The 26489-nt window shown below is 41.2% G+C and overlaps 3 protein-coding genes across 7 annotated transcripts in view; all 3 read right to left on the reverse strand.

The window, feature by feature from the left end:
• LOC111072206 overlaps positions 1-1711 on the reverse strand; it is a 29325-nt gene extending 27614 nt beyond the window's left edge. Inside the window, exon 1 of the mRNA XM_022363916.2 lies at positions 703-1711. The gene's annotated coding sequence lies outside the window, so the exon portion shown is untranslated. The remainder of the gene's footprint in view (positions 1-702) is intronic.
• Positions 1712-8522: 6811 nt separating this feature from the next.
• Positions 8523-26489, reverse strand: part of LOC111072208 (hepatic leukemia factor) — a 56568-nt gene continuing 38601 nt past the window's right edge. The window contains exons 1-6 of one of the 5 annotated variants that reach the window (XM_022363925.2): positions 23485-24846; positions 12697-12738; positions 10463-10617; positions 9887-10112; positions 8936-9177; positions 8523-8853 (exon numbers count right to left, since the gene is read on the reverse strand). In XM_022363925.2, the coding sequence (XP_022219617.2) occupies positions 8767-8853; positions 8936-9177; positions 9887-10112; positions 10463-10617; positions 12697-12738; positions 23485-24742 (2010 nt within the window). In that variant the 5' untranslated portion in view covers positions 24743-24846 and the 3' untranslated portion in view covers positions 8523-8766. Of the gene's footprint in view, positions 8854-8935; positions 9178-9886; positions 10113-10462; positions 10618-12696; positions 12739-23484; positions 24847-26489 lie in introns of those variants that run through there. The other 4 variants (XM_022363926.2, XM_022363932.2, XM_022363931.2 and 1 more) reach the window with 4 other exon arrangements.
• On the reverse strand, positions 18899-21561 carry LOC121404118 (probable serine/threonine-protein kinase cdc7). The gene has a single exon (XM_041592942.1). It carries the CDS (start codon positions 19640-19642, stop codon positions 18986-18988), a length of 657 nt encoding a protein of 218 aa, XP_041448876.1. The 5' UTR covers positions 19643-21561; the 3' UTR covers positions 18899-18985.

The raw sequence follows: 26489 nt of genomic DNA on the forward strand, positions 1-26489 counted from the left end.
TACATTATTCTTTCCTAATTTGCCTTTGCTACTGCGGCATTCCCTACCCCTTGGCGCCGCCGATTCGTTGACATTCAACAACAACAATTAATTTAACATGGCATATTTTGTTTTTCTTGGGAAAATATATCTATCATCGATTAAATATAACTGATTATCAAAGCGCAGACGATGGGCCGCCCCTCCCACACCACTCCACACGGACGAAAGAACACAACAGGAAAGCACAAAGAACGTCAACAAATGGTGCAAAAAATCGCTTAGTAATGCCTTTAAAAATATGGCAACACGTAAGAGTCGCGCGAGGCGACTGCACCCGACCTCCGTTCCTCTCTCTCTCTTTGGCGCCCGCCCTCCTCCACCCCTTTGACTAGCTGCAGTTGTGTTTTCACAATCAGCAGATGGAAAAACGGTTTTTCCCCCACCAACCGCCAACCCCCAGAGGCAAATACGAGTGTGAGAGCATGGCAGAGAGGGAGAGACTTGGATTTGCCAATGCAAGTTTTTTTTTTTTGGAGCGCAAGCGACCGTTCGTTCATTCACATTAAAATTACACACACACCTGCACTCCGGGGCACACTCACACACACACACACACACAGCCACACAGATGCGAGTACAGGCAGCATGTGGGTGGCCTGATGTCGTAACGCACACAAAGAGCGAAAACGAAAGAGCAGCGGCTCTCTTTGGACTCTTTACCTGTCTCTGGTGCACGGAACCGCGCCTCCTTGTTGTTGCCCCGAGGGACGCGCTGCTACCGCTGCTGTTGTAGGATTGTTGTTGATGGGTTGAGGGGTGGGGGGGGGGCTCTCTGTCTGGATGTCTAGATGTCTGCTGTTGCTTTTCCTTTAACCACCGTGGAAGAATCTTTCGTTCGTTTCTCCTTAATTCACATATCGAACACTCACGGAAATATGCTTCGCTCTTTTTTTTGTTGTTGTTGTCGGGTTTTCTGCTTGAATTTATTTGGTGGATTTTCGAATTTGTTTGCCAAAAAGAATTTATGGCCACACGCGTGCGAAAGAAAACGAAATTTTTTGGGAAATTCCTTGCCGTTTTCCCCTCCCTATTTTGTGATTGCTGTTGTTGTTGTTGTTGTTGGGGCGTGCGCGTAACTTTTGTTGTTGTTGTTGTTGTTTTGTTTTGTAAGAACTCGGAACAGCGCTTGTCCGACGCGACGGTTGGCTTTACGTAACCCCGCCGCACACACGGGTTTTCCTTTCGTTAGATAGGATGGAGGGGTTGGGTGGGGGGGGCTTGAGCTGTTGGGAGGTGTGCGGCACCTGGGTGGGGGGCTCTGGGCCACGCGGCGAATTCTCGTGCGGCTCCTCCAATATTTTAGCCAATTTTCTCAGAAGCCAAAATTTGTTAAATTCACTCACAAACACTAGCGCAGCGCTTTGGAGCGCCTGCCTGCCTGATTACGCGACAATGGGGAGCAGCGTCGTCGCTCAGAGTTTGTTTTGTAATACGCTTACGTTACGCGACGATTCAGCAGGCGGTGGCGGCAGAGACGGAGACGGTGACGGCGACAGCGACTGCGGCAGAGCAACGTGTTCGAGTGGGCTCTATGATTTTTTTTTTTCGCTTATTCGTTGCGCGCTCCACTTTGTTGGTGCTATTTTTTTTTTTTTTGTTGTCTTATATTTTTGCGTCTAGTGGTAATCCCCTCTCTGCGTGTCTGAACGTGTTCGCTGTTCGACAGCGAATGAACGGAGCTCCAGAGCGGGCGGCGACTCAACCAAAGTGAGCGCTCCAAGCATCGAACGCGCCACATAACGTAAGAGAAACGAGAGAGAAAGAGCGAAACAGAGAGAGAGAGAGAGAGCGTAACAGAGTGGCTGAGTATTATGTCATTTATGCGGTGCTCTTAAATCTGTTGCGTCATCAAATGGTTCGCTCTTTCGTTGGCGCCTTTGAAAGATTTGCCGGCAAATCGTCAACTGTCAAAACAGGCGACGCCAAAACTAAAACAGACACAACTCAAGGGAAGCTTCATTGCCGAAGAACTAGATACACTTAGATAACCATTTATCCGACTATATAGTCATTTGATATTTAATCTGGCAGCAGAGACTGTGGAGAGAGACACTAAAATAATATCTGAAACGGGTCGGAGCAGGTCAAACCTCTGCACGAAGTCCAACAACCCCCCTGTTAAAGGGTAGACCAGTGGAATATGGCAGGGGTACTTATACTCTTATAGTGGCGTTTGTGGGGGTGGGGGTGGGTGCCTAGAGTGCGGTGTACTGTTTGTTGTAGTGGGCGGCGTCATTTATCGTATGATGCGCATTTCCGGCGCCACTCAGCGACAGACGACAGGCACAGAGAGACGTACAGACAGACAGACTGACAGACAGACAGCCAGCAGAGCAACAACAACTAATTGAATTTGGTGTGTTTCATAAGTGCTGTGTCTCTCTCTGTTAAGTTTACATTTAGTGTGTTATGTGTTTATGTCATTTCAACGGCCATTACGTATACGCACACGGCATACGGCGCACGGAGACTACATACGACGGACGCTTTGACCTCATTTGGATTTTTGGCTGATGATCCCCCTCCTCCAAACAAAATGCACTTCGCTTACGAGATTCGCTCTCTTTGTGCCTCTCTTGCTGGCCCGTACACCGTTCACCTTTCTCTTTCGCTTGGCGCCCATTTCAAGCTCAAGTTCAACGATTGCCTGTCTAGCTCTTGCCTGCAGATTACCAGTTTTCGTGTGTTGCTATTAACATTTTAAGTGCCTGTGCCTGGTTGTTGTTACCTTTTTTTTCGCTTTCATAATAGTCATAGGAGACACGGAGAGGCGGGGACAGAGGCCCCCCGCATATACATATTTGAACATTGCTCGCATTTATTTCAACATTCAAAAATTCCCCACCCCCTTCCCATGCCCATGGGGGAAGTAGTAATCGAAATGGATCGGTGTGGTCGGGTCTGGTTTTTGGTTTTGGCCATATACCGAGGCGAGGCCTCAGGCGCCCAGTTCCTGGCCTGGAACTGCCGCTTGTAATCAACGGAAATTAGCTGCGAGTTTCATGTTGGAGAGGTTTTATTTTGCAAGCAATATATGAGGAAATTAGTTTTTCAAAGTTTTTTTGCATAAGCCATGTCCGTTTCGGGTGATGTTCGGTTCGGTTATGCTCAATTTTGCTTTGGCTTAGTCCGAAGGTGTGTTGAGTGGTCAAACAAATCACTTTGGGCTTGGCGACTGCCATTCGCGGTTGCAGTTTGGTTTAATGGCTTTCGAATGAGTTGTTCAGGTGGCTTTAGTGGTTGTTGCAGGCTGCACTTACTGCTGAAACAAGGTGTTTATGTGTTAGCTGGTCATTTAGGAACTTCTTTGGCAGCCCAAGCACGCGAAAAATGGGTTCAAGATACAGCTGAAGTGCTGAAATATATCCTTATTTATCTTAGCAACATATCTCCTCCCCGCTACAGCAACATTTTGAACGCATTTCAGGTTCCTTCCACTTACCCATTATGCAATCCGCTTGACCTCTAGTTCCTTAAATAGCACATCTTCCAGCTGCAGATGCAGCTGCTGGCGGCAAGGTCAACAAGCTTTGCATATCAAGCTTAGGCCACAAGTAGGCCAGATACTGTACCCAAATATCAGCACAAAAGTAGACAATGTTCCTTGAAAGAAAGACACATTTTTTACTCGTACTTTTTTTTTTGCATTTATCGTTTCAAAATTTGTATCTAAACCTTTATTGTTTGTTCTTCTGTTTCTCATAAAACATCGCCTTCTCCTCTTCCTCATTAATCATCCTTTCTAATCTTTTTTCTAGGAATTAAATTAATTTTTGTTGTGTTTTGTTCGAATCAAAGCCCAATGAAAACGAAACACAAAACATTCTCTTAGTTAAAAACTTAGAAAGAACTTAATGGAATTATTTTTGTTTGCTTGAACTTAAGCTTAATTAATTAATTAATTAAGTCGAGTGTAAAACAATTAACAAATGATTTGAGTTTACGAGCATTTCATAAATTATAACTAGTATCTGCAGCATCTCGAGGGCTTGTGTTTTGAAATTTAATTGTTTTTTTTTTGTTAGTTTTCTTACGTTTTTGGTTTTTTTTTTTTAGTTTGTTGTTGTTGTATATGTGTCTAGGTACATGTTAGTGTCCTTGCTTAGGCTTTCATCATTAGTTTTTTTTTGTTTAGTTTTTAGTTATACTTTAGATTTGGTTTTCTCCCGTAATTTAGTTTTTGAGTTTTTTTTTGTTTTGTTTTGCATGCTGCCAACAACAAATAGGCATAGGTTTTTTCTTGTTCTTGTGATTTCTTTTAGCACTTCTCTAATGCCTTAAGCTGATTTTTTTCACTATGTTTTGTATGTATGTAGTACCAAATTGGGTTTTCGTTTTGCATTTAAGCCTCGACTTAGCTGTAACTTTATTTTTGTATGCATTCTCCTGCGCTTTTCGTATCCATTTTTCTATTTTTCTTTCACATATAAAATTACTTGCATTTCGTTTCGTTTTGCAAAATTCTCAAAATATAAGTAAAGGCTCTAAAACGCTTTGTTATGTTCTCGTTTAGTTGGTTTTTTAATTACTTTAAATTTAATATCATTTAGCTTGATTTCTTTATGTTTTTTTTTTGTTTTTCTTGCAACAACTAACAATTTTTTGGGTTTTTTTTCGGTTCATTTTTTTTTTGTTTTGACTACATTTATATATTTTTATTTTTTGGGGCTTTTCTGGGGGCATTTTCTTTTATTGATTTTAAAATTCAACAACGTTTTTGTCTTTAATAATATGTAAGAATATATATGTATATATGTATAAGTTATGTATATAATATTATGTATATAATCATATATATATGTATATGTATAATAGCATATAATATGTTTCGCATTGCCATCTGTTCGCGCCTGCACTTCCGGTTTCGCTTGCGCTTCTGCTTCCACTCTAAAAACACTCACTGCCCTCACACCTGCCCCCCCCGCCCCGCCCTTAACTAACTGTAACTATACGTGTGACCCTTATACATATAATCGCTTTGCTAATTTCGCTTTTTGTTTGTATTTGTTTTGCTTTGCACTGCAACAATTTGTGTCTTTAGTTACTATTTTTAATCCTGCCTAACGATCGATTCCCCATTCGCATCCTTCACTGTTCTATGTCTTCTATGTAGTTAAGTGTACTCTATATATATGTATACATATATACTAATATAACTAGTATCTGTATAAGGTATGTATATATATAAAAATCATCAACTACGAATTTATCTACAAAAGTTACTCATTTTGTTTTTTTTTAAACTAATTTCCATTTGTATATAATAAATATATATATATTTAAATGTATGTATATTGTATATTAAACATAATTTCGTTAGTTTTCTGCATTTCGGTTTTTATTTTCATTTCTTACTTTTCAGTTTTTATCGTCTTCTGTTGTTGCTACAAAGTCTACAATTTGTTACGGAACATTCTTATGCGAAATAACTAGGTTTTCCTTTTTTGCTTGAAAGCTGGAAAAGATACAAACTATATAATGAATACAACGACAACAAACTAATGCTCGTTGCATAAAATATTTGCCCAAATTCTGTGGAATTTTCTATCTTTCTTTGCTATTTGTTTGTTAGCCTTTTGTTTTGCTTGCTTTTGGCCTGGGCAAAACGCATTTGAAGCGGCAGCCTGAAAGTAGGCTACACAAAATGTGTACTTCTTGTGTGTGTGTGTGTGTGGAATATATGTTTTTACCTAAAAATAAATAATTAACAATTAACATAAGAAATATAAATTTTTCTTGGGTTTTTATTGAACAATTTTCTACATAAACAAAATGATTCGCTAAAAAAAAATCACACTACAAACTACGGAAAACAAATTGTTAAAAATATACAAAGAACTACGCTTAAACTGAGTTTATGTTAAGGGATGGCCGGGAAGGGGAGTATGTGTCTGTATATAGGGTGGGGGGTGTGCTAGTGCCCAGGCCTCGAAAAAAAGCAAAATATCAAAACGTTTCAACTGTTTTCACCTCTACGCGCAATTATCAATAAATCTTCTTAGACATAAATATTTGTATATAAATATAACATGATTTTTTTGTTGTACAAATATGTAGCAATTGCTTGAATCTGCTTAGTATAGTTAATAGGGTCTCAAGTCCACTATTTTTCTTTATTTTTTCTTTTAATCAATTAACTTTATTCGTTTATTATTTATCAATATCGTATAGACTTGTGTGTGTGTATGTGTGTGTGTGTGTATGTGTTAATTCTTTCAACAACCGAAGCTCAAAATATTGCAAAATGTCACCCAGCAATTTTGTTAATTTTTTTTGTCTTTGTGGGATCTTTTGCTTTATTATTAGTAATATTATTATAATATTCATTTGTGTGGTTGTTTGTCTCTAGGTGGTCTCATAGCAGTGCAAAAGGCTTTTAGGGTTTGATTTTGTTTGGGTCTCTCTATTGGAGGAACGAATGGTGAGGGGGGGAACGACTTACGAGTTCATTCTGGCTAAATCTCTAGGTTCATATTGCTATATAATGCTATATAGATCATCTACATGTATAATCTGTGTAGTTCTTGCGTTCTATCGTTAGGGTTAGTTTTGGTTACGGCATGGGATTTATTTCTTTAACTCTTTCTTGAGATCCTTGTATTTACTTAGATACAAACTAACAATGAAGGGATGGCTGTCGATCTGTGTCTCCTCTGTGTCCGAGTTGTGATAGAGAGATAAATGGATATATAGCGGGATATGATAGGGGTGGAGGATAAGGAAAAACGAAAAATTAAACGAGTTTTCAATATTTAAAAGCAACGCTTAGATTTTTATTATTACTCAAATGTTGTTTTCTTTTTGCTTTTGTTACGATCAATCTTTGCTTTTGTTTGTTTTTGTAGTATCTTTTGAATGGTTTTGCACATTTCTCCATTGAATAAATAAAACTTATTGAAATTTGTAAAGAAAAAGTGCTTAATGGAACTTAATTAAACTTCTGTTGCTTCTTCCCATTTTCGCTTCCGATGTTTCTTTCTTTGCTGAATATAAAACTTAAATTTCGTTTGATTTTTTTAATTGTTGTTGTTGTTTTTTTTTGTGGATTTTTCATATATTTGCTTAAGTGTCTAGATATTTTGTATGCAGGTAAATGTAACTCAAAAATATAACAAATAATAATAATAATATTTAATAAACTTAACTAAGAAATTGTTTTGTTTTTGCTTGTTTTTCGTAACATAATTAGTTAGTTGTTTATATAAAATTTGTTTTGCTTTTTATATATTTTTTGTTTAAGATCTTGCAAATCACACCAAAAGAAATTTATTTATTTTTCTTGTATAAATGAATAAAATTGTTTACAAACTAAAAGGAAAAGTGGGTAAAAATTAAGTGAAGTAGGGGATGGGTGGTGGGGGTGGTGTAGGGGCGATGATGATGTGTATGTGTTAGTAAGTAGTACGAGAGTACAGTACTCCCACTCTATGTATAACCAGCTGACTATGTCTGGGTTAGCTCTGCGGGTGGAGGGAGGGGGTTAGAGGTTACTGTAGTATCAACAAATTAACAACGAAAACTATTTCCATTTCTAGTTTTTCTTTTTATTTTTGCACTTTTTGCACTAGTTCTGTCCGTTCCCGTCGTGTCTGTCTGTCTCTGTGTGTCTCTCTCTGCGTTGCATGTTCTTTTTTTTTGTCAATTTTTTAGATTGGTTTTTTAATGTTTTTTTCTTTGTTTAGGTTTATATAAAAATCATAGCTCACTTAACAACTAAACAGCTGCCATGTGCCCGGCAACTGAGGAGGGAAGTTCTTTGCTCATTTCTAAATGGTTTTCTCTTAGCTTTTTTTTTGTGTTCTCTTTTTTTTTGTGGGTTTTCATTTTGCAATTCTTTATACATGTTTTTCTTATGCTTTTTGTAGTTTTTTGTTTTGTTTGCTTTTGTTTTGAGTTTAAATTTGAAAAAAGGCAACGAAATTATTTACAATATGATTTTTGTTGGTGCGTGTCGTGTCTGTGAGGGTTCTGTTCTCCTTTTCATCTCCTTTTTCTCTGCTAAAGCGAAACATAGCCGAAAAAACTAATTCTAAAAAAACATATGAATAGTCACAAAGTAGAAGAAGGGGCCGGGTGTGGGAAAAATTATTTAGAGAAAGTAGAAGATGAAAGCAGAAGAAAATATTTGCATAAAACTAGGCTAAAAAACTATCAAACAATTTAAAATGTAACAATTTTAGGATCGGGTTCTATGTGTGGCTGTGGGTGTGTGTGTGTCTGTTCGTAGGATGCTCGGAAGTAGGCTACGTTAAAGGCAAAAAGCTGCGGAGAGCTTTTACGCTCTGCTTGAGAGACGACTGACTTTCTTTTGGCTACTTCTAAAACTGTTTAGCTTAAATTTCATCTTTTCGTTTGCGTTGCTTTAAGTTTTAGCTTTAAATTGTTTCTGTTTAGCATAAAATAAATATTTTTAAGCGGAGCTTTCCGCTGCTCTCTAGGTAATTGTGTGTGTGTGTGTGTCTGAGGGTTGTGTATGTGTGTTTGCTTACTAAACTATATATATTTTTGTATACATATAATTATTTATGCATATACGTATGTATATTATATTTAATGTAGGTTTCATGTCTGCTTTTACTAAACATTATTAGTAGTGGTTTTATCATAATTACGCGTATGATTATTGTTATTTTATCAATTATCATTAATCATTTATCAATTATCAATTATCATTATTTAATTGTTGTGGTGTCCTCAGGCCAAGTCACAAAATTGTATTTATCATTACACATCTTGGAATTTCGATAGACGTGCACGCAAGTCCATGTTCTCCTGTTTCAACTGTTCCACCTCCTGATGTAATGTTGCATTCTGTTGAGGGATAACACATATTTAGATGATGGATCCGTTAAATGGTTTTGGGGGATGGTTGGTGCGGTTGGGGAATACTTACTTCCTTCTCCAAATAGCGTGCTCGCATCGCAATTTGATTCTCCTTCTGGCGCCGGGCATCGCGGGATCGCTTCGCCGCAATGTTGTTCTTTCGCCGACGGGCCCAGTACTTATCGTCCTTGAGCTCATCTGGAACGAATTGTTTGCGTGACTTTTTGATCATCGGCTGGGGCTTGAGCTCCTCGTCGGAGAAGGCTCGGGTGCGCGGATCGAAGTCACGGCCCGATGATGCAAACGAAAATGCTGGAATATCAAATACTAAATGTTAACAATGTTTCACAGACTGTTCGTGCTAAATGAAAATCATAAAAATCAACCTCAAAATTAACCAACAGAAAAATTTAATCGAAAAAATTTACTTCTTTTCTTTTTTTTTGTTTAACATTTTTGCACAAATTGGAATGGGAATCATTGAGTGAATCATTGAGAGACGACAGATCGATCTCTCTCGGTTTCTGTATCTCTATATTTAACATTTAGCATTTGATAAGACATTTTTTTTTTTTTTTTGGGTAACTTAAATTAAAATTTACTTATACGGTTTTCAATTATAATTTAAGTTAAGAGGCAATGTCCATTCCATTTGTGTTTAAACATGTTTAAAATTAACAACAATATCAAGCAGATTTACAAATAACGAAAGCAATTCTCGATTACAGTCTCAGTCTCAAAATTCAATCACAATATTGATTAGGAAGCTTTTGATAACATTCGATTTGGATATCCAGAAATTTGTTAAATTGCGATTTAAATACCGATACCGATAATGTACGACTTCGATTGCATTACCGATTGCCAAATCGATACCGATAACACGCGATAACGCTCTTTTATTGTGTTTTTTTTTATATTATTTTTGATTATTTTTTTCGATTTTATGATTTCTCAATTAACATATCGATAGTTTGATAGCTCGATAGCTCTGGTTTCCATCACTTCCACTTTTACTTACTTGACTCGGCCGGCGATGGCGGATTTAGCGTGTCGGGACTAATGCAATCGGATGGCGATGGCGACCGTTCCCGCTTTGTGGTTATGTGGCCCAGGCCGAGCGACAGGCCCGCTGCATGACCCAACGAATCGGAACGGTGGCCCAGACCACTTGAGTGTCCCAAATGGGTGCCGGGCAAGCCATCAGGTATGTTGTTCTCCGACAGGAATTCATCTAAGTCGGCGTACTACAAAACGTTTGGATGGGAAAAACGGGGAAAGCAATGAAAAACAACATATAAAAACCAAGATCCAAGGTGGATCGGGTGGATCGATTGGAGGATTAGTCACACAATCATTGAGCTCTGATGATGAGAACATAAGTCTCGCACTAAGTAAGCAATCGATAACATTCAAGTTAACTGTTTCGCTGTGTGTTTTGTCATGACTGTACTTGTGAGTGGATGTGTGTGTGTGTGTGTGTGTGCTTGATGATACGATGTACATATGTATTGATTGTTTGATTGTCGAGACATTGTACGAAAAAGTATTGAAAGAGAGACGCAGCCACTACGCAGCGATGAAGAATGATACTAACTTGTGTTACCTTGAGGTCGGCATCGTAGGGCAGTGTCTTGTCCCAAAGGTTTGGGCCAAGAAACGCCGTCTGTGCCTCGACATTCCAGATGTCGCCCTCCTCCTTGTACTTGTCATCTGGACAGATGATTTCTTTGCTATTCGATGTGGATTTGCCTGTAAAAAAAAAAAAAAAACAGAGTAAAACATAAAGTACATTGATTAGTTAAAGCCATACAAGTACGACTGATAAGATTTCGATTGGACTCGTATAAGTGTCCCCCGATAAGTGTTTAATTTATAAAGTGGGTCAAGCTGTCGCCATCCTCTCCATTATATAAACCATTTACGTTCTTTTGGACACATTTTCATCAGCTCTTCAACAGCAAAAGCCTGGGAACAACATTTTCCTAAAATTATTTCCGCAAATTTCCGCATGCAGCGTCCATAAAAACGGGTTACAGGCAAACAAACACACAGGCGCACACAAAACAAAACACAATAAAACCAACAAGCTAACAAATCAAACACACACAAACACACACACACAAAACAAAGAGAAAGAGACAGAGACAGAAGAGACAGGAGGCCGCTGAAGAGGAAGCAGCAGACTAATATACAACAAAAAGCGAAAGTGAAACTTTTTCAGCTGCTTTCAAACTGATTTTTATCGCACTGCTACGAGCCACCACCAATAACAAAAAAACCAAAAAAAAACTCACTCAACGGAAAGAAAAGAAAGAGCTACAAAATCCAAAAAGCTCTCAGCGTCGCGCAGAAGCGGACGCAGCGGCAGACACAGGCAGGCGTTTAATGTTGTAAGCGCTCTGCTGCTGTTGCTGCCAAGGCTGCGCAGAAACAGAGGCAGAGGCAGCAGCAGCAGCAGATAAGACTTATGCTTAAGCTCTGCTTCTCTGCTCCTCTGCCCGCTCTGTCACGTCAATCAGTCACTTGCCCGCTCATAGAAAGCACTCTCTGAACGCGCTGCTGCTGCTGATGCTGCCTGAAGCTCTAGCGTCTGCCTAGACGCTGAGCATGCGCAGCAGAGCATGATCTCTCTCTCTCTCTCTCTCTCTGCCGCTCTGCAGCCCCTTAGCCCCTTTTCTTTGATTTCTTTCAGAGTTGGCAGAGGAGCAGAGTGGTAAGAAACGAGTTTTCTGGCCACAGACAGTAACAGAAACCAGTTGCCGTCTTTGGTATCGGCTCGCAATAGTTTCCGCTTTCTTATTCACTCTCACTTTCATTTGCGAATGCTTTTTTACAGTTGTTGCTTTTGCTTTTGCCGCTTTTTGCATTACCGACTATTGCGAAATTTTATGCCATTTTGTGGCTTGCCTTGTTTCTTCTCTCTGCTGCCGCTACCATCCATCCATCCATTGCTTCTTCAAACACATTTCTGGTCTGTGCAATGAAGTAATATCTTTTTTTTTTCTGTTCGATGTGCTCACCAAAGCGTAAGTGAAAAGCTCAAGTGTATCTGTGTATCTCTGTGGGTGCTTGCGGTTGTCTGTGTGTGTGAAGTAATATCTGCCGTTTTGGAGAAAATTAGGACTTGCAAATCTGCAAATGCAATGACCAAGCAGGCAGGCAGGCAGCCCACGAAGCGTATGGGTACCGTTTTTTTTTTTTTGCTGGTGCCAGTCTTTGCCCTTTTAATTAGACACTTTTTTTCTGTTGTTGTCCCGGTCTGTACATGATGTTCGATATGGACTTGGATGGGATTTTCGGCGGAGGACAAAGTTTTTCAATGAAAGTTGTGTGTGAGCAAAAGGAGCTAAAGGTTAGACGAGGCTGTTTAAGGAGTGGGAATGGGGGTTTATTAGAGAAATACTTGGATTGAATGAAAGTTTGAAGTGGTTTGATGGGAAGCAAGGAGTTGGGAATGCTTAAAAATTTGGTGACATTTGTAATGAAATCTAATGAAAACAAGAGGCTTGTTGACTAGAAAATATCTAACCATTATAGCAGCACTTAATCTAATAACTTTGCATCTAACAAAATACATTTCTGACTTAAAATTTCGATGATCAAAGAGAAGTAAATGATAAAACAACTTTGCCTCAAATCATGCACAAAAAATTTAAAAAAAAAGAATATAAAACAAAAGCACAGAAAAGTCAATCCAAACAAAAACAAAAACTAGAAAAACTTTCAATAAAGCAAAAAGCTATATAATAAAATTTAAGTCAAAGACAACGAAATAAAATATCATAAAATACGATAAAAAAAAGAACACAAAAAACAAAACCAAATTACCGTTTGCTTTGCAAATAAAACCCAAAAATGGAGATTTCCTGCCTGTAAAACAGTAGAAAAGGAGAAAGAAAAGAAAGATAGTAGAAAAGAGATACAATATTGATACTTTCAAGAAATAGAAAACATAAAACAAAAGCACAAACATATACTTTAGCAGACGATTGTAGATAGAAAAAAAAAAACAGACATAAAGATTCGCATTCAAACCAAAGATGCAGAAGGTGATATTGGTAAAAGAGCAGCAGATGAATTTTGAAAGGAAGATCCCACCAATTAAAAATAAAATTTCAAGAACCCTCTCTAGGTGAGATACTTCTTCTCTTTACCCCCACAAAATTGGGCTAAGAAGAAGAGCTGATCGCAGCAACACATTCAAGAAGGACATGCAAATGAGTTTACCCCATCTTATAGCCCATACCTTTCCTGTGTGTGCATGCCACAGATACTTTTACTTTTTTTTTTTTCTTATTCCATCTCAATTTATGTCTCTTTTGTTGGTTCACTTTCACTGTCATCAACATTCGTTGATTTGTGTCTCGAGCAGGAATCCCATCGATGGTTTATTTTTAGAAGCAAAACCCAAAACAGGAATCCTCCTCTTCTTTTTTCGACGTTTCTGTTTCTGTTTCAGTCTCGGTTTCGGTTTCGGTTTCTCTTGCCATTTTAAGTGGGTCAAGCGATTTTTTGTTTCTGTGTCATCTCTGCTCTGGGAGCCCTCGCACCTTCCTCTTTTTTTTCCAGTTTTAGTTTTAATTTTATTTTGCCTTTTCTGGTTGATGGGTTTTTTTTCTCTTGTATTGCTTCTTTGTTGGACCTAACGAAATTTCTCATTTTTGGTAATTAAAATAATTTGCATTATTTTCGTGACTCTTTGGTCGCTATTTCACTTTCATTAGAAAGGGAGAGGGACAACTATCAGAAATAGAAGATAGATAGAGACAGAGCCATGGGCCTACGACAACATATTTCTTGTTTCTCTAGTGAAACGCTCGCACGCACACAAACGATCGCTCTTTCTCTCTCTCTCTCGCGCGCGCTCTCTGAAGTTCCTCTTTTTGGTCATTATAATCATAATACTATGATTATTATAGTGGCATTTATTATATTTCTGTAAATTGTTGGATGTTGGATTTCTGGCCTTTGTTTTGTTAATGGCTGGCCACAATTTTTAGTGGACCGCAGCGGTCCGCAGGTTGTCTTTTTGGTGGAATTAAACTTTCACTTTTTTTTTGTTTCGGACATTTTTTGGGGTTTTTAGTATGAAGCTGCGTAAATTTGGTTCGTGTTGTTTTTAGTGAGTTAGTTGAATTTGGATTGTTGGCTAAATGATTCATTTCTGCATTGTATATTGGGAATTTTTATTTTGGATAGTATTTATATTCCTCCTAAAGCGTTTCCTTACTCCATTTCTCTTAGCTCGAGTGTTCAGAAAACCAATTAAATTTTGAATGCCATATCACATCCGTCTCTGCCTGTCTGACATCCACCTGCCCCTCCGGCTCTTGATCTCCTTCGCCACCCCTACCCTTCCCACAACGAAATGAAAGTGAGAGTGCTCACAGCGAAAAACCCCAAACAAAAACGAGTCTTAAGTCTTGAGCCCCCCAAAAAATGTACCCCAAAATAACATTCGTTCAGAAACCAGTTTGAAATACGCAAAACCCATGATAGCCATAACCTAATCGAGTTCTTCGAGTGAGAAATATAGAACAAAAAACATGAGAGAAGAGAAGCGACATTGAACCAAATATAGAACTCGATTTATGACAATTTATTCCACGCGAAAGCTCCAATACAACTTCCAGAAGAAGCAGAGTGCTTTGTACTCTGCCATTGAGTGGAAAAGGAGAATTAGAAGAAACAAATAGCCACAAATTATGCAACATGCTTTTTGCACGTACAACAACAACAACAGACAGCAGAAAAAGAGCAAGTAAAGAAGGAATGTAAAGAAAGTCTATGTGGAATTTCCAAGATCGAAGCTTTTGATACCCTTACAAGTCAAGCTAGCTGCAACAGATCTTTGTGGAAAGTCTTCTTGCCAAACCTTTGCGTATAATCCGTACACCCTTGCCAAATGGTAAGAGTATAACAAGCCCATGCGGTCGAACCGCTTCCGAACCGTGCTGTCTCGTGTTGTCCGCCCCTTTCACCTGTCTGTCGTGCGCACTCTTTCTCTCTTTGTTTTGCGGCTCTGCTTTGACTCTGAATCTCTGCGCATGCGTTGCTGTCGCTGCCAGCGCCGCTGTCGATGGCGCAACTGTGACGAGAGTTGTTTTGTTGTTGCTTTTATTTTGTCGCTTCAGTGCTTCGTTGTATTACATCGTTGTGTGTGCGATTGTACATCGCCTCGCACTCGTTTTTTTTTTGCTTTTTTGTTGTATTTTATGGTTTGTTGTTGTTGCCATTGTTGTAGTGATTGCTGTTATGTTGTTGTCGTTGCTGTTGTTGTTGTTGTTGGCGAAGTGCAGAAAGTGTAACACTTTCGATTGTTGCGCTGTCTCTTGTGTTTGCATTGCATTCATTCCGCATTCGCGCTCATTTGCATTGCGATTTTTTGTTGTTGTTCATTTATTCTGCCTCTTTGCCTTTTTTTGGTTGCTGTTTGTTGCCTGCTTGTTTTATGCCTTCAACCGCATTTTTTATTTTACGTGAAAATTAATTATGTGTGGGAAAATGTGAGGGCCACTTGTATTTCCGGGTTGTTAGCATAGAAAATTTGTGACTTTAGTAGAGTAGGCAGCGCTGTCTGAATTATGGAGTAGATTCAAGAGAGGAATTGCTCAACAAAAAATGGAAAGTGAAAATAAATAATTGAAATTAATTGAGAATTCTAGATAATCTTCGTACATTTCCAGCTAGAGAATTTCTTCCTATTTTCCATAGCTATTGCCCAACGGGTCATCATTTTCTGCTACCATTATTCAAAGTCCATGGGGAACAAGTTTTAATGATAATCTGATCAGATGCCAGGATATTCCAGCTATAATTTCACTATCGCATTTTACGTATTTCCATACAAGCCACCAAAGGCGTCTTAGCAAACTCCCAAGTAATCCTGAAAATATGGAAGCTTTTCCTCAATTTCGTTTTGTCAATCTCTATAATTTCATTCTCTTTCTCTTCTTCCCTCTTGCCATAATAACAATTTCCCTAACGGCAGGCAGACACCGCTTTCTGTGTGATTATGAAATTGATAGAAAATTATGCCAAGCCAGCGAAATATTTTGCAATAGTTTAATTGGCCAACACACTCACTCGCTCACTCTCGAGCCATGGAAAAACTGTCCGCAGCGAAAGTGAAAATGAAAATTCACACATATGTATGTAGTGCCTTTTTCATTCAACCCATTAGCCCAATTTCTGTGGCTGTTTGAAAGAAAGCCGCTGCTGGAGCAGAGCAGTTAATTAGCAAAAAGAAAAAAAAAATAAGGAAGCAAAACCGATAATCATACGGTATCGTGTTGGCTCTATAAAATTATAGACTCGGGCCAAAAAGCTGTAACACGAACGAACGAACGTACCACAGACTAGAGACCAGAGACATCGCAACCTAAATAAAAAATCGTTTCAAATATTCAGAGCACGCTGCCGCTGCCAGAGCTGCCAGGAGAGGCTCTACACCGAGGTGTAGGGGCGTGGTTACCCGTAAAAACGTAATCAAAACACGGTTTATTCAATCAAAGTGCTTCTGGTCTTTTCTTACTCTTTGCGACGACGTGTGAAACAGATCGCGCATACGCCTCGTGGTTCGCAGCGGCGGCCAGCAAAGCCAAAAGCTCTCTTCGCGCCACACTTTCACTGATTCAAGTTTCTCACTTGGGGCAGGCAGCAAAGCAATTCGCACGTTTTACCAATGCCTCCGTTGCCTGACTGCTAGCCGCGATTGCGCAACCCGCAACGCGCAACGCGCTACCAGCGACCAGAGACTCGCCTTCGTGTGCATGAGAGTAGTGTCATAGCGACGAAAATTGGCAGCAGCAGTAATCTTGCGCTTGTGCTCGTTTGGCCAAGACGAGTAGCCAGCGCCAAAGACAAAGCGAGTGCTTGGCTTTGATTGAAATAACTGTAATACGTTGCATTTTGGCAGGCCCCCTATCTGGGTGAGTGTGTGACGGTAACGCCTCTTGCCCCCATCCGCCTTTTGACATGTCTCCGCGTTGTGCCTCCAATGCAACACAGAGGCCTTCTCCCCTTCGCCGATAGCTCAAACAAAAGGAAGTCATGAATGGCCAGATTATGATGGCAGTAACCCGAACATCGAGCACGGGCCGGGCATACGAGTCGAATGGCAAAATGACAGAATGCGGGGGGAATACTCTGATTGATAGGAAAAAAAAAAGACGACTCTGCTCTGGAAGGTCAGGGAAATGCAAATAATGTTTGGCGGGTAAGATATAAAAAAATCCATAATACCTTTTAGCAACTCCCATTAATCTGCACATTTTTGTATGTCTTTTCCTACTTGGATTTTTGGCAACTTTCCAAATTGTACATTTTTGATTAAGATAAAATTATATATTTATTTCCCACTCTTTTGGAACCCTTCAGCATTTCTTCTCTCTCCAGCCGTCTTTCCGTCTGACTTTTTGTCTCTGTTTTATTTCAAAAAGAAGAGCCAACAAAGTCAACAAAAAACTACCAAAAAAAAAAAAAAAAAAAGGGAAAGAAAGAAATGAATTTAAAAACTGCCGAAAAAGTGAAAGTTAATTTGTTTGGTGTTGTTGCTAAGCCGGCAGAGCGGCAGCAGAGCTGTTGCTGGTGGAGTCAGGCATCGGTTGTGCCTCCAATGAAAGTAAAAACTTGACGCATTTTTCGGCAGCTAAAGAGGCAGCAGCAGCAGCAACAGCAGCTCTTTATGAGTTTTGATATTGTCCGTCTGAACACTTAGAAATTATGCCACCGCAATGTCACACAGAAACAGCAGAAACTTAAATAACAGCGCAGAAGAGACACAAAAAATTGCCCTTTTGTTGGGTGTCTCTCTTTTTTTTTTTTTTGGCAGATCAACTTTGGCTGTTGGCAACAGTAACAGCAACAACAAAAGGCCAAATACAGAAAGGCCGGGCGGTCGGCTCTTAAATACATTATAATAAAAACAAAAGTCACTTGGAATATTTATACATGGACAGTATCTATATGGAAAGCACCCGAAAAGTCAGAAACGAAAGTTGTCTGGAAATGTCGCGCTCTGAACAACTTGTTGCCGGAGGTGGCCGCATGGCCGGCTGCCCTTGCCTCCCTCCAGTGTGGAGTTGAAGTTGAAAGCAAAAGTGATTGTGAAATGCCAGAGTCCGAAAGGTTTGAAAGTTTAGACACTGCTCGAGTCGTGGTGGTGGGTGGGGGGGATGAACCTACCCCACGCGGAAATGTCAGCGCACACTCGACACTGAACCCATAGAGTAGCAGGCACCGCCACCGCCACCCCTCCTGCCTGTCATAAGCCTCCTGTCTCCTCAATTAGTCAGAGCCCCAAAATATAAAGAAGGGGTAGCGTATCGGTGCTGCAACTGCAGCTGCAAGCATGTGCCCCTTCGTGGCGTTGACGCGAATCGATGTAAGCCGACGCGCACACTACATCAGGGTCGTTGGATCGTTGGGTGGGCTTTTGGGCTGCTATTGCCTTTTGGGGGTGCTGAAAAGGAAATTAACTGAAGGTCGAGAACTGCCACAGTCAAGCACAGGCGCGGGAGGTGCACAGTTAACCAAGTTTTCTCTTCCTAATGCAAATTCTTAATTAGGGTACAAGAAAACGCCTTAAAATATGTTGTATTTCGAAAGAAGAACATTTCTGAGGGTTTTTTGTGCCTTCTAAAGTGGAAATTTCTTTATAATTTGGAATCTTTATAGGTTGCACATGCCCCATGTGTGGCTCTGGCACGTGCCCCATGTTGTGTGGCTTTTGCAATAAATTGTTTGTCCATACCATTTAAATAGTTGGCGTGTTGCTTCCACAATTGTTGCACCTGGAATTGTGTCCAGCGATTGTTGTCGTCGGCGTTGGCACCACCTCCTCCACCCGCATTGCTGTTGCTGTTACTGTTGGTGTTGTTGTTGTTGTTGTTGGTAGTGTTACTATTGTTGTTGTTGTTGTTGTTAATCACACCCACTAAACTGTTGACCAAACTATTCTCATGCGCCTGCTGTTGCTGTGCCACCGTTGAGGCGGTGTTCGCAATGGGCGTGGCTGTGGTGAGATTTGCATTTGGCGTTGCTGGATTGTTGTTGTTGTTGTTGCTATTGTTATTATTGTTGTTGTTGTTGTTGTTGAGGGAGGCATGATTGTTGATTATAATATTGAGATTGTTATGGTTGAGAATGGTGTGTTGTTGTTGTTGTTTGCACTACTGTTGTTATTATTGTTGCTGTTGGTGGCATGCTGCAGATTGTTGGCCGCCACTGCCACAACAGCCGCTGCCGTATTCACATTCACATGCGCCAAATGCTGCAGATGATGCTGCAACAATTGTGTGGGCGGTGGCAGTGTTACTCCATTGGCAACATTGCTCCCGTTGGTGAGATTGTTGAGCAGTTGCTGCTGTTGTTGTTGCTGCTGCTGCTGTTGCTGCTGCTGTTGGTGTTGCATGCTGGTGCGTAGCAGATTGTTGTTGCATACATTGTTGAGATTCTGATTGTTATTTGCCGTATTATTGCTCACATTACTGTTGTTGTTGTTGCTGTTGGGGTTGTTGCTTGTGCTGCCAGCCAGCAAATGCGGCAGATTGTGCACCACTTGCAGGGGCAGGCTACTCAGCGGTGGCAAGGCCGCCGTCTGCGACATGTTGCCCAGCAACTGTTGTTGCTGGTGTTGCTGCTGTTGTTGTTGCTGTTGCTGCTGTTGTTGTTGCAACAACTGCAGCTGATTCTGTTGATGTTGCAGGCCATGTTGCTGTTGTTGCTGTTGCAGGGCCAATGCTGGCGGGGGCATTTGATAGTCCATTCTCATAGCTGAGATCACAATTAGCTTGATTTGTTTTTTTTTTTAATTTAATTTAATCGAAATATACTATATTTTTTTTTATTTTTAATTTCTCAGAGGCCTAAGCATTGTTGTTTTGCTGCCGCTGCGCCTGCTATTAATTAAATAAAGTTATAATTTTAACAGAGCTTTTTAACGCACGCGCTCGCTGTATATCTTCTTGCTCGCCCCCGCTTCCAGTTCTTCTGCGACGATCACCGCACTTAAACCACAGCTACAACAATGCACAAACCCAACCGATCACAGCAGCTTTTGAGCGCCCTCAAAGCTCTCTCACCACACACACACACCAGTCACACACAGGCATAAAGTTCTCAGCGCTTTTTTGCAAACTAAATGTTTTTCTTCGCTCTCTGCTGTTGTTTTATTTTTTTGCATTCGCAATTCTTCTATTGTTTGTTTTGTTTGCTTTTTTTTTCTATTATTACTCTCCTGCCCTCCTCTTTTGCTGTATTTCGTTGTCAACTATTCCGCGTACTCATAGTTATCGTTGCTGCTGCTATTGCTTTTGTTGTTGTTGTTGCTTCTGTCTGGGGTCTGGGGACTGGGGTTCGGTTCGGTTCTCGCTGCCGATGAGAAAAGTTTGACCTTGAATTTGGCAGCAACAAAAGCAACAGTAATAGCGAAAACCTAAGCAATACTATATACTCTTTCTGTACTATGCGTTTTTAGTTTGTTTGTGTTTTTTTTTTTGTTTTTTTTATTTTTTGGATTGTCGTCGCACTTGTTCTGGTTTCTGTGGTTGTTGTAGCTGTGGTTTTTGTTGGGGATAGTTGCTCGATTTTTTTTTATGAATCCCTCTGCTTGTTTGCGAGTCTATGAAAATACATATTGAATGTGATATATTCCTTAATTTTTTTATTTTTTTTTTTTTTATTTCTTTTATGACAGTATATGTACATATATTTCGCATCTCATAAGGCACTTGGATGTATGCTCTCTCACTTTTGATTGAAGATACAATTTCTATCTTTGCTTTTTTCAGATATATTTTCCAACTTTTGCCCTTCTATAAATTTCACTTGAAGGATCTTCAACTGCTCTTTTTTTTCTTTGGAAGAACATACATATACTTCACTTTTACACTGCACTACAAATACATTGTAATCCAGGCGGAGGAGGATCTCCTTTCGGGTGGAATGGACTGCGAATGGGTGGGTGTTTTGGGGGGGGGCAAACGAAAGTTCACAGGTTCGCACGATTTCGGGTTCGAATTCGAAAGCTAAGGCCGTGCTAAAGACGAAGACACGCGTCGTATATTTCTGTTGTATTTCATGGGCTTTTCGGCTCGTTTGCATCTGTGTGCAGAGAGTGAGTGTGCTGTGCGGGGGGGTTACGGGGTACAGGGTACGGTACGATTGCGGGTTGGTGGTCTTCCGTTTTTTGGGTTTTTTGGTGTTCGGTTTTGAGTGTCGTAGCGCCGTAGAGACCGAGAAACGAACCGGTGCCGCCGGACTGCGAACGCTGAGTGAACGCGCGCGGCGTCGCCAGGCCAGCCTCATGCAACGCAGCTTCGATGGTGGGTATGGGGACCCCCCCCATGCCCTCCACTCACCGCCGCAGCGGGTGCTGCCCCTTACAGAAGAAAAGAGCAGCGGCAGCAGCCGAAATGTCGCGACTGCGCAGCCAGCGTCAAAGCCAAACTTGAAACCAAAAGCATTAAAGCCGCAGTCGCAGCTCTGCTGCCGCTCTCTCACGCTCTCTCCCTCTGTCGCCTTTTTGCGCATTCTCCGCCTGTTTACTTTCTTTCGCGCAGCCTGCCAAAGTTCGGACCTGCCTTCCATCTCTTTCCATCTGCCTTCGTGCGCTCGCCACGCTTCGTGTGAGCTGCGCTGCCGCTGCACCAAATGCGGAAGCGTAGATTTTCCACACTCGCAGGCCAGGCAGCAAAGCCAAAGCCAGCGTAAGCGTCAGCGTCAACGCCAGCAGCAGCTTTGTTTTGAGTGAATTGAGCCGCCCGAAAAGCTTTCGCTGCGTTCGGTGCGAGTGAGTGTGAGTGAGTGCTTTTTCCAAGCTCGAGAGCCCACCCACATTTTCTCCCCCTCGATGGATGATGCGAATACGAATATGAAAAGCTTACCCAGGCAAATAGAAACAAAACGTTTAAAAATTCACAAAAAGGCAAGAGCCATTCCAGATTTGTAGAGTCGATTGAAGCTTACCTGGAAATAAATGAAAGCATAGAAAATGTTAGAAATTTTATTTGAGGAATCATTAGTAAATTAATAGAATAATGATAATGATTGTGCCAGCCAAGGCTGGCAGATATATACATTATTTCCGTGCATGGGGGGGCCCACCCACCCACAGGCCGCAAAAACTGTCATTTATCCATTTTACTCACAGCTTTCCCCCCACAATCGTAGCCCACACGAATATGCCCATACAAATTATTATTCATTCTGCCTTTAAAAGGTCATTTCCAGTGGATTCAATATAGCGAAATTTCACAGCTCAAATGATGAATAGAATGGGAGGTGGGCACACAGAAGTCTGGGGTACAGTAGGTGCAGTCCACCCACCCATTTGCCATTCATTTGGTTTATGCATATTTCCATCACAGTTCCATCACTTGCCATCAAAAAATCTCATCAGCCTAATTCCGAAATCTAATCAAACCAAATGCATCATCATCCAACTGACCTCAGCGTGAAAGGAAACAAAAAGGGAAACGGATGTGCATGGTGGTAGCCTAGTCGCGCTTTTCAAAGGGGAAAGTAAGAAAAAAAAAAAAAAAGAGCACCAAAATTTGTGCCAAATGCATTGACAAAGTAGATCAAAAGCGCTGAAAGGGCCAGGAAAAGGAACCAAATAAATAAGAGAGCTCTTTTGGGGCAGAGACCGTTTCAAATGTCAGGTGTACATACATGCCATATAATTCTCATTAAATGGTTAATTTAATGGAATATCAAATAATTTTCTAGCACTAATTGCCAGCCATAAAATGTAATGACTTACGATGCAAAAAAAAAACAGACAGATAGAGAGAGACAGAGAGAGAGAGAGACAGAGAGAGAGAGAGACAGAGAGAGAGAGATAGAGAGAGAAATGGGCGGAATAGAAAGAGACTGATAATAAATTGAATTGCAACGCAGTTTGGCATAGGTCGCCTAAAAGTCTTATCACACACGAAAATACGAAAAAGTCTTTGAGTTGAAGGTAATGAAATTCTCATTGCGGTAGGGCAAAAAGACAAAAAGGCAATAAGACAAAAAGGCAGACATTAGAACTGACAAATGCTTGAATAGAATTCCAAAGATACAGATACACATATATCTGCAGTGACAGTCGCAGTTACATGTATGCAGGTATCTGTATTCTGTATTCTGTATTTGTATTCCGTTTCGCATTCGATTTAGACGACGTCAGTCCACTCACGTGTGCGCCGCAAGCTTTCTTGACTTTGAGCTGGAAATGCGCAAAGTTCTACGCCGCTGACGTCCGATGATATCAGCTATTGGAATGAAAGGGATGGCGGCAATGGGTTACATATAGAGACACACACAGAGACAGAGTGTGGAGAGCAACATCTACATTGTAGAGCGAGTGGAATTCTAGGGATCTCACGCAATGGAAAGTTTTGCAAAAGAAACTGAAATATTTCGTATATTTTGAGCAGTTGGAGAATTTAAATTAAGGGAATCAGGCTACAACTTGAACTTGTATACAAATTTCATCAGTTTTGCAGGTCTCTCTTTGACCTAAAACACATCCACATTGTCCCATTGAACGAGGACGCATTTCTCACCGACTTTCTTTCCATTTGCCATTTTTATGATAGCTTCCCAATCATCAATCCCCCCTCTCACCTGAGCTAGATGGCTGAAATCTCGCCTTGAGGCTGTTCAAATGATTCTGATGCTCGTTGACGATCACTGCCGCTGCCACTGCATTTGCCACATGCTCCACAGAGGTGCTGTTGTTGTTGCTGTTATTATTGTTGCTGCTGGCACTATTTTGACTGGGATTCCCACCGCCATTGCTGTTGGGATTGGCACCCGCTGCTGGATTGTTGCTGGAGCTGTTTGAGCTGGCATTGCCGCCACCCTGGCCGCCACTGGCAACATTTGCAGCCGCGGCCGCTGCCACAGCTGCCACATTGCAGCCGGCAGCCACTACTGCCGCTGCTGCAGCTGCATTTCCCTGGGGATCCATGAAGGCGTTCCGCTGGTAGTGCGGATTATCCTGGTAGATCCTCTGGTACGTGAGCGTCGGCAGTGTCCAGGAGTTGTTGCTCTTGTAGTGAAAATTTCCGGTGCCAAAAATTGAGTGGGTGCTTCCACTGCCACTTCCGCTGTTGTTGTTGTTGTTGTTGGGGGAGGGGGCTGCCGCTGCGGAGGTGAGGTTGTGGGCCAGTTGGGCGGCATGTTGTTGCTGCTGTATGGCATGTTGCTGCTGCTGCTGGTGATGGTGGTGTTGCTGCTGCTGCTGTTGCGGGTGGCTGTGGTGCGGGTGCGAGTGGGCGTGGGGGTGTGCTGGGTGGCCATGGGGCGGTCCATGGGGATGGTGCTGCTGCTGCTGCTGTGCGACGGCATGCTGTTGAGCGTGATGTGTGTGTTGTTGCTGCTGGATCTGCGCGGCAGCCACAGCTGCAGCATGTTGCTGGTGTGCATGCGCCTGCTGCTGCTGCTGTTGCAAATGTTGCTGCTGCTGCTGTTGCTGTTGTTGTTGCTGTTGGTGATGGTGCAAGGCTGCCGTCTGTTGCTGCTGCTGCATGGCCCAGGCGTTTACGCCACTGCTGTTGCCACTGGCGCCGCCGCCGCCGCCGCCGCCTCCTGCACTGCTCTTGCCCGAATCATTGCTGCTGACGCTGCTGCGATGATTATCCAGGGTGCCCGTGGAACCCGTGAGGCTGCCATCATTGCCACTGTCGCTGTTGCCGCTGCTGTTGTTGCCGCTGCTGTTGCCGCTGCTGCTACTGCTGCTGTTATTGTTGGAGCCCCCGCCACTTGCCACTGCTGCAGCGGCAGCCACCTGAGAGTTGAGCTGCTGGAAGTACTGCGACAGTGTGGCATTCGCATGCTCCTGGGCAAAGAAGCTTGCGCACGAATTCGTATCCGACGACATGATTACTGATCACTGATTACTGATCACTGATTACTGATCACTGATTACTGATTACTGATCACTGATTACTGATCACTGGGTTGTGTGGTTTATCAGATTCTTTAGCTGGGACTTTTCACTGGTTTTGGTTTGTTAGAGCCTCTGGCTGTGAGCTTAGGTGATCACCTCCTTGTATTGGACGTGATTGTATCTGCTGCTCAGCAATATGAACCTTGTGCGCATTGTTAGCCAACACTGGTCTTTGTTCACTGGACTTTCGCTAGGTTTTTAGTTTTAGTTTTAGTGTTCGTTTATTTGTCGTAGGAAACACTCTGAAAATAGTGTGCTTTCATTTTGAAAACTCAAATTAGATTCATTTCCCCAACAGAATAAGATCTGTGTTTTCTCTGCTTAGCCAATTGTCGGCGATGATGATCATGAGGTATACCAAATGTTGGGGGTGATGCTTCAGTGGCGATTGTCGATCGATTGTCGATCGGTGCTTCGATAAGGTCTGATTGTGAATGATTGCGACTGTTGTTTGTGGCTTGCTGTTGTGTGATAATGGAATGCACTTTGATTTTTGTTCTATATAGAGATTGATGATCGTATGACCATAAGGAATAAGAAAAGGCATTTCTGTGCGATATTTTGCTATTGCATTTGCTTTTGCTTTCCCGCTTTCAATCAATTCAATCAATAATAATACTGCATTTTATACAACAACTTGGAATGGCCTTCAATTACGGCAAAAGCTTTTCCATTTGACATTTTCTTGTTCTGTAATCTTTTCTTTTCGGAGTCTGGATTTAATCAACTTAAAAAATCAATACAAAAAATAAATTATTATGTGCCAAATCAATTGAAACATAACACTCTCTTTTACTGCTATTCCGTTCAGCCTTTTTCGTGGGTAATACCTTTTCTTATTCTCTTATTTCTGCTGCTGCATAACAAATAAGATATATTTTCTTGTTTTCTGTTGTTTGTCGATTGTTTTCTGGGGTTTTGTTTTGTTGTTGTTGTTTTTGTTTTGTTTGTTGTATTAGAAATTAGACAAAAAAAATAAAATTAAAACATTTTGGAAATTGGATCCGTAACTTTGATGCCGCTGGATGCAAAAAGAGATCATTCGTTGCGCTCATTGATAAGAGCACTCTCTCGTTCGCTCGCTCTCTCTCTCTTTCTCTCTCTTTTTATAGTTTTGTTATTGCACACACACGCACACACTTTGGTTGGATTTCACAATTGTTGCACTTGAAAATGATTATTATTATTATTTGCACATATAGGAAATAGATTTATTTTCCATTTGGTGGAACTTCTTTCTAGAACATTTCTTTCCCTATGGCGAAATCAATTTAGATTCATTTAGTTTTGGTTGCGTTTTCCCTTAAATGTTATAAACAATTGATCGATTTGTTTCGATTTTGTTTGATTCACGCTCAAAGAGGAGGAGCACGGAGCAACCGGCGACAATGATTTTCACATGAGAACGCGATACGACCGAATGCCGGCCGCCGATCCAATAGACAGGGTCTCCGGTCTCCGATTCTACGGGTCTCTGCCTCTGCCTCAGCTGCAGTCGCTGCTTCAGCCACTGCCACAGCCAGCAGAGGGCTGCTCTCAGTGCAATTTTCTGCAACTAAGTCAGAGGCTTACGTAAAGGGCGGAGGAGGTCCACCAAAACCGAAGCCCACTACATACATTCCTACCCGCTCTCCGATAATTGTTTTCTCAGTTTCATCAAACAAAAATATTTGTATAT

The sequence above is a fragment of the Drosophila obscura genome, unplaced genomic scaffold (genome assembly GCF_018151105.1).
Source record: "Drosophila obscura isolate BZ-5 IFL unplaced genomic scaffold, ASM1815110v1 contig_1, whole genome shotgun sequence".
NCBI classification, from domain to species: Eukaryota; Metazoa; Arthropoda; class Insecta; order Diptera; family Drosophilidae; genus Drosophila; species Drosophila obscura.

What these genes read in the sequence shown, in the direction of transcription:
- LOC121404118 (XM_041592942.1), bottom strand. Translation starts at nt 19,642, where the DNA reads ATGAGAATGGACTATCAAATGCCCCCGCCAGCATTGGCCCTGCAACAG.